The 6,031-nt window shown below is 37.8% G+C and overlaps 1 protein-coding gene across 1 annotated transcript in view; it reads right to left on the bottom strand.

Annotated features, from left to right (window-relative positions):
* The window catches only part of LOC117124036, a 20,040-nt gene extending 18,844 nt beyond the window's left edge, over positions 1-1,196 (bottom strand). Inside the window, exon 1 of the mRNA XM_033270264.1 lies at positions 429-1,196. Coding sequence (XP_033126155.1) covers positions 429-435 — 7 coding nt within the window. The 5' untranslated portion in view covers positions 436-1,196. The remainder of the gene's footprint in view (positions 1-428) is intronic.
* Between the last annotated feature and the right edge of the window lie 4,835 nt (positions 1,197-6,031).

Raw genomic sequence — 6,031 nt, 5'->3', positions numbered from 1 at the left:
ATATATATGTGTGGGTGGGGGTGTGAGTCTGTCGGTCGGTGGGTGGGTGTGTGTGTGTGTGTGTATGTATGAGAGTTGATCTAACAATTGTCTCGAAATAACTTGTTTTGTAGGCCTAAGGCCTACCCACGGCAGCAGTACACTTAATCCTACCTGCAATTGATAGACGAGCCTAAAGAGATCGTAACTACCAATAAATACTCAAGACGTTCCACAGCCGACATGATTATGACACTGCGACATTTACGGAGCGTTTCAACGACGATACGCTCCTTCAGACTGGCTATCGACGAAGCGTGCTGACATTGCGCAGGGCAGCGCTCACAACGCGGACGAATTTGTCTGCCAACAGTCACCCAGTGCGCCCATGGCTTAACCTATACTGTAACCACTTGAGAATCGGTATATCACATACCGCAGCAACTTACCTCTCATTTTTATTGTGTGTTCGTTCAGCCTACACCAAGCGTATCATCCGAATAGTGGAATCACGCGGAATATGACATTTACAAGCTGTCTGAAGTATATTTCCTGTCAAAACAATAATCAACTCGTGCATTCCTACCACATCATGGATATGCGGTCGATCTCAAGGTAACAAGTAAGCATTGGGCTTTGGTAAATGATAAACCATCAGCAAAATCAACGATGCAACATCCCGCCCCGACTCTTCGGTAGCAACTGCAATAGGTTATAGCAAGGAGGTTATAGTATGACCATCAACGTATCCATCCATGGTATGACAGTTAAGTAAAATTTTATAGTAAAAATAAATTAATAATAGTTGAATGGAGATCAGCAGGAGGGCTCAGTTGTCGTTGAATAATATACACTAACAATACGATTCGCCACGCGTCATTTTGCTCATTGTAGCTAAACGAATTATTATTACGATTACTCCTGTGGAAGTAATGCGTTCTGACCTTACAGATTGCTCGACGTTATTCCGACTTGCTCATTTCAATCGAATCGTTCTTAACTACATCTATAAATATCATTCAAGTTGAAATGAGTCGGACATGATGAAGCTGTCAGTGGCGTTGTATTGAGTCGGAGTTGCGTGGAATACCGGGTTTTATTTCTGGAAAGTACCGTAACGCGTTGTACTTAATTCAGTACTCTAACCATACAACAGCACATGCATTATAAATTTAGGTATGTTTGTAATCGCAGGACACTGGAGAAGATCTGTTTTAGTAATGGTTAAAAAATGACACACAACGAAAAAAAAAGAAAACTTTAAAATTATCGATTACGTATTCATTTGCCTATGAGTCATTAATTACGTGTTTGTTTTATATCACCATGGCAACAGTTATAGTGGCGATAGCGTATTTTCTTAAGCCATATAGGCCCTAAGGCTTAATTATAATAATAACCTCACTCATGAACTGATTTGACCACTCATCATTTCCGACTTCTTTTTTGGTGTTAAAAGTTAAAAGACGATCAGTTTAAACGTGCACAATAATTAAATAATTAAACACAATTCATGGTACATATAAATGGAATATTCCTTGTGTGTACAATTGACCAATCAGAATAGGGCCAGAAATATCACTCGTTCCACAACTTAACCCTGCCCAGGGGTCTCCAGGGGCATAGACTGGGGTGCGAGGGGTGCCGCCCACCACACCCCCCCCCCTCCCCTTCCTTCCACAAAGGCAAAAAAGTTCCGCTGGTGTAGGCCTAAGCCTAGACCTGCCTAGTACTACAATGGAAAATTTGCAGGACAGCGAGTAGAAATCGATTAGGCCAACGAGAGTACACGTACATATAAACCTATGACATGCCTACTACTATGCCTACTACTAAATTTAGTACTTAGTTATACTATTTTAATTTTGGAAAATAGCTTTTGTCTTTCATTTTATTACCTTACCTTGTGATTTTAACTTTTCCGATGTAGTTCATCAACATCGTATGAATTCATGTGTTTTAGAATAAGATTTTTATTCATTAATTAATTAGGCCTAAGTGTATTTTCAATTTTAATAATATGAAACTTGTTGATTTTTATTACTGTAATTTTGTATCACAAAACAGGACCATGTGAAACTACATCTTCCTGATATGTTATCCTGTATAAATATGTTCAATAAATAAATAAATTGAAATTGAATAAAATATTAATCTCCAACATGAGCGTGTTGACCTGGCCGAATTCTGACCTTGAGTGTTAATGTAGTTGACGTTTCTATTAGGATGATGATAACAATGAACAAAATTGACATGAAAGAAAGAAAACTCCAAAATAAAATTGTTGCGTTGACAAACCTCATTAAAATTAGTATGATGAAGGTCGCTGTTTCAAATAAACGCATCGCGGCGAGGCGGGCGCATGTAACGGATTTTTTTTTTTTTAATAACGATTCGCTTAGCCTGCCAATGACCCAGCAGACGGCGTCAAGCGCCCACAGAGAACGAAACTACTACACTAGTCATTCGACGGACACGGCGCAATATGTCTGGCATCTTGGGTATAGGATATATTTTTTTCTGTTTCTAATTAGTGACCTGGGTTATCCTTCGCTGAGCGTGCAGAACATACCGGCGACACCCCGTGCGTGTCGATCGTCGTCCCACGGTACAAATGGATTGCACGACGCGGCAAAATGGTTTGTCGCGTGTCGTTTCGTGCACATGCCATAGCCTCAAATAGGCTTTAAATTTGCAGGTATCCATTATATTAACAATGATTATAATAGCCAGTTTCCATTAATTTTTAGATATATAAAAATAACCATTTTCATTTTAGGGCATGTTATGATTAACTTTCTATAACAGAATATCGCAATGTTATCATATAGAATTAAATATGAGTAGGGCCTATCCATCATGTTAATTATTCAGCAAATGATTAACTTTCTATTACACTGCACTGTCACCATTTTGTCGAATAGATTTATTCCGAAATTATAAATAATATATTATACGTAAATAATTCAGTACCTAGAATTAACTCTTTTAGTTGATTTGTTGCTATTTCGTCAAATAAACTTGATATGGGCTTATGAATATGTATATTATGTTAATTATTTAACAGATGATCGACTTTTTGATAGATTGTAGCCGTTTTTTTACAAGCCATGCGTGGTTTATGTTTCACAATATGGTGAATAAACCAGACGCCAAAATGTTTTATTTTCAATCTAAATGCAAATTAGTTTTGCATTATAAGTTATTAACCAAAACACTGATCATATTGACGTGTTATTGGAAAACATTGTGGATGAATAAAACAAAGTATTCATAAATTCTGGTATCGTATGACCAATGAGTGATTATTTTTATGGCGTTTAATAATGCGATTGTCTTTCCTTGCCAAGACCATAAACCGTTTAAATTGCGCCCTCTATCAGTTGGATTTGTCTGGTATATCTCGCTACTTAAAAAACACTTTTGTTAAAATTGTATTGTATTGTGAATGCCACTGATTTTAATCCTTAATTATTGCACATAATTTCTGCTCCAAAGGATGATGGTATAGATGCATGAATGAATCAATTCCAATATTATGTCTTGCCACTCCTGATCCTGTGATAACTGAAGAAGCTTTTGCTAACAAGGTGGTTTAGGTAATAATACAGTACTGCAGACTCTGCGTTGAAGTCGTAATTTAGGGTTATGCGATATAAGATATTTAGGCCGTTCCCTCATCTCTCTAAAACTCTAGTGCCAACTAATTTCGTAAAGCCGGTTTTCCACTAGGCGAACTTATTCGCGCGAATCGAAAGCGTCGGTTCATGCACATGCGCATTCACATAGGTCTATCGCGTTTTTGCGAAGCGAAAAAATGCGCAACCAATCAGAGTTCAGAAAGCACCGATGATTTGTTTCGCGCGCGAATAAATTCGCCTAGTGGAAAACAGGCTTCATGCAGACTTTTGACAGTGATTCCGTTAGTTAAAGCCAGGACGCCGGAGGGGAAAATTGATATGTTGGACAACTGAATTATCTAAGACACAATTAAGCATTTTTGACGAAAAGTGGTTAATGAGATACAGATTTTTTTTAATATTTAAAAACTGGGAGAAAAGGGTGGCGTAACCACCATGTTTCCACCTTTTCCCCAAGCTTTTAAATACGAACATCTTCATTAACCGCTCCTGAAGTTTCCGTCAATTATCAGTTGTAAAACATAGTACTACAAGTCATGATACCAGGTAATACTACTCTGTTGCTATCAGCGACATAAAATGATTTCAAGGTGATCCATTTTCTCCACTGACAAACCATTGAACAGAATTTCTAACGTAAGTTTTTCTTTGTAAAATTTAATTGATGGTTAAATTTGTGTTCGATAACTAATATAATGCGAGCTTTTGTATTTTTAGTACATTTTGATGGTAAGTTATTAGGTTTTAAAATACCTATTCCAGAAAGCCTATACCGTAAAACCTCGAATTGAAGCCCACTGGGCTTAATCTCGAAATGATGCCCATCTCGAATTGAAGCCCCCTTTTTTTGTTTGCAGAATTAGCCTCGAAAAAGCCCTTGGGCTTCTTTTCAAGATAGCATAGGCTTCTTTTCGAGATAACAGTCCTATACTGTACGTATATTTCAGAAAACAAAATAAATTAAATACAAGCTTGGATTATACAGTAGTTTAGGTGATTTAAACCAGTTATTAATACACTCCATAATAGAGATATACAGATGGATGTTACAGTGGCCTTATTTATTGTTTTATAGTACAAATTCAGAAAATGTTTACAGCATTGATTTTGAAAAGAAACCCCCCCCCCCTTTTGCAAAAGAAGTCTCGAAAAGAAGCCCATCCAAACTTCGCAAAGAAAAGAAGCCCATGGGTTCAATTCGAGGTTTTACGGTATTCTAAACTATTCTAAAAGATTATTGTAGGCCTCCTCTCAGGTAGTGTTGGTGTTATCTAATTTGGTGGTAGCCACTGTGTGTGCGCTGAACCGTGGTGATCTCTTGGTCCCCGGTTCAATTCCCATCGCTGCCTCACCTTGTGTTTCAGGTAGAGGGCTGAAATACTAGTTGAGAGGTAGTTTAGCTCAGTCGGCTAATCTGGTGGTAGTCACTGTGTGTGCGCTGAACCGTGGAGATCCGGTTCAATTCCCATCGCTGCCTCTCCTTGTGGCCTCTCCTTGTGTTTCAGCTAGAAGGCTGAAATACAAGTTACAATAGCGCACCGTCTTTCGGATGAGACGTTTAAGCCATTGGTCCCGTGTGTATTTATGGCCCATGTGCATGTTAAAGAACACAGTACACTCTTCGGAAAGGAGTAGGGGATTGTCTCCCGGTGTACTGCCCAATCACCACCACAAGGACCCCACTGGAAATAAGTCTTCTTCTAGACTTTCGTGGGCTGTCTTTGGTGTTCACACCGAATAAATCCAATCCAATCTATTTGTTTTCGCTACCGTCTTTATTCGAATACACACCGACTTCGAATAAATCCCCCCCCCCCCTTCAATAATTCCCTACTTTATGTAATGTTTTTGAACTTTTCTATTTAGGCATATGTGTAGAAGAATTACTTTAGACCTATATGATTTAACATAAAGAAGCAACTGTATACAAAACGTTGTTTGAACAATAGATAGTTTTAATAAGATTACATCCATAATGACATATCAAATATTTACAAACACGTTAATGTTTTTTTTTTTTTTTTTTTTTTTTTTTTTTTTTTTGAGACAGTGTTAGGAGTGTGCGTTATTCTTCGCAGTGTGAACAAGGACTTTATGTGTACAGATAAAAGTCCTTAGTGTGAACGCATCTATTTGAAAGGCTGAACCTTAACTCGTTTGAGTGACATAAGTAGTAAAAATACCAAATACTTAAGAGTGATCCTCTTATATCACTAATGGCCATTCTTGTCAATTAATCTTCCTAAAGTATGGGACGCCAAAATGGAAACTTTCAAACACAGTCGATTGCCCTTTTGGCGTTCCATACCAAAAAACCAATGTTTGTGTCACATTATAAGACCGTAAGTTACTATTATTTTTATTATTAGGCCTGTTGAAGGTAAGGTGCCTGAAATGTCCAAGCTTGTTTT

This window comes from Anneissia japonica, unplaced genomic scaffold (genome assembly GCF_011630105.1).
Source record: "Anneissia japonica isolate Jap-2015-1 unplaced genomic scaffold, ASM1163010v1 scaffold288250_len396842_cov205, whole genome shotgun sequence".
NCBI classification, from domain to species: Eukaryota; Metazoa; Echinodermata; class Crinoidea; order Comatulida; family Comatulidae; genus Anneissia; species Anneissia japonica.
This window is presented reverse-complemented; position numbering and strand designations above follow the sequence as displayed.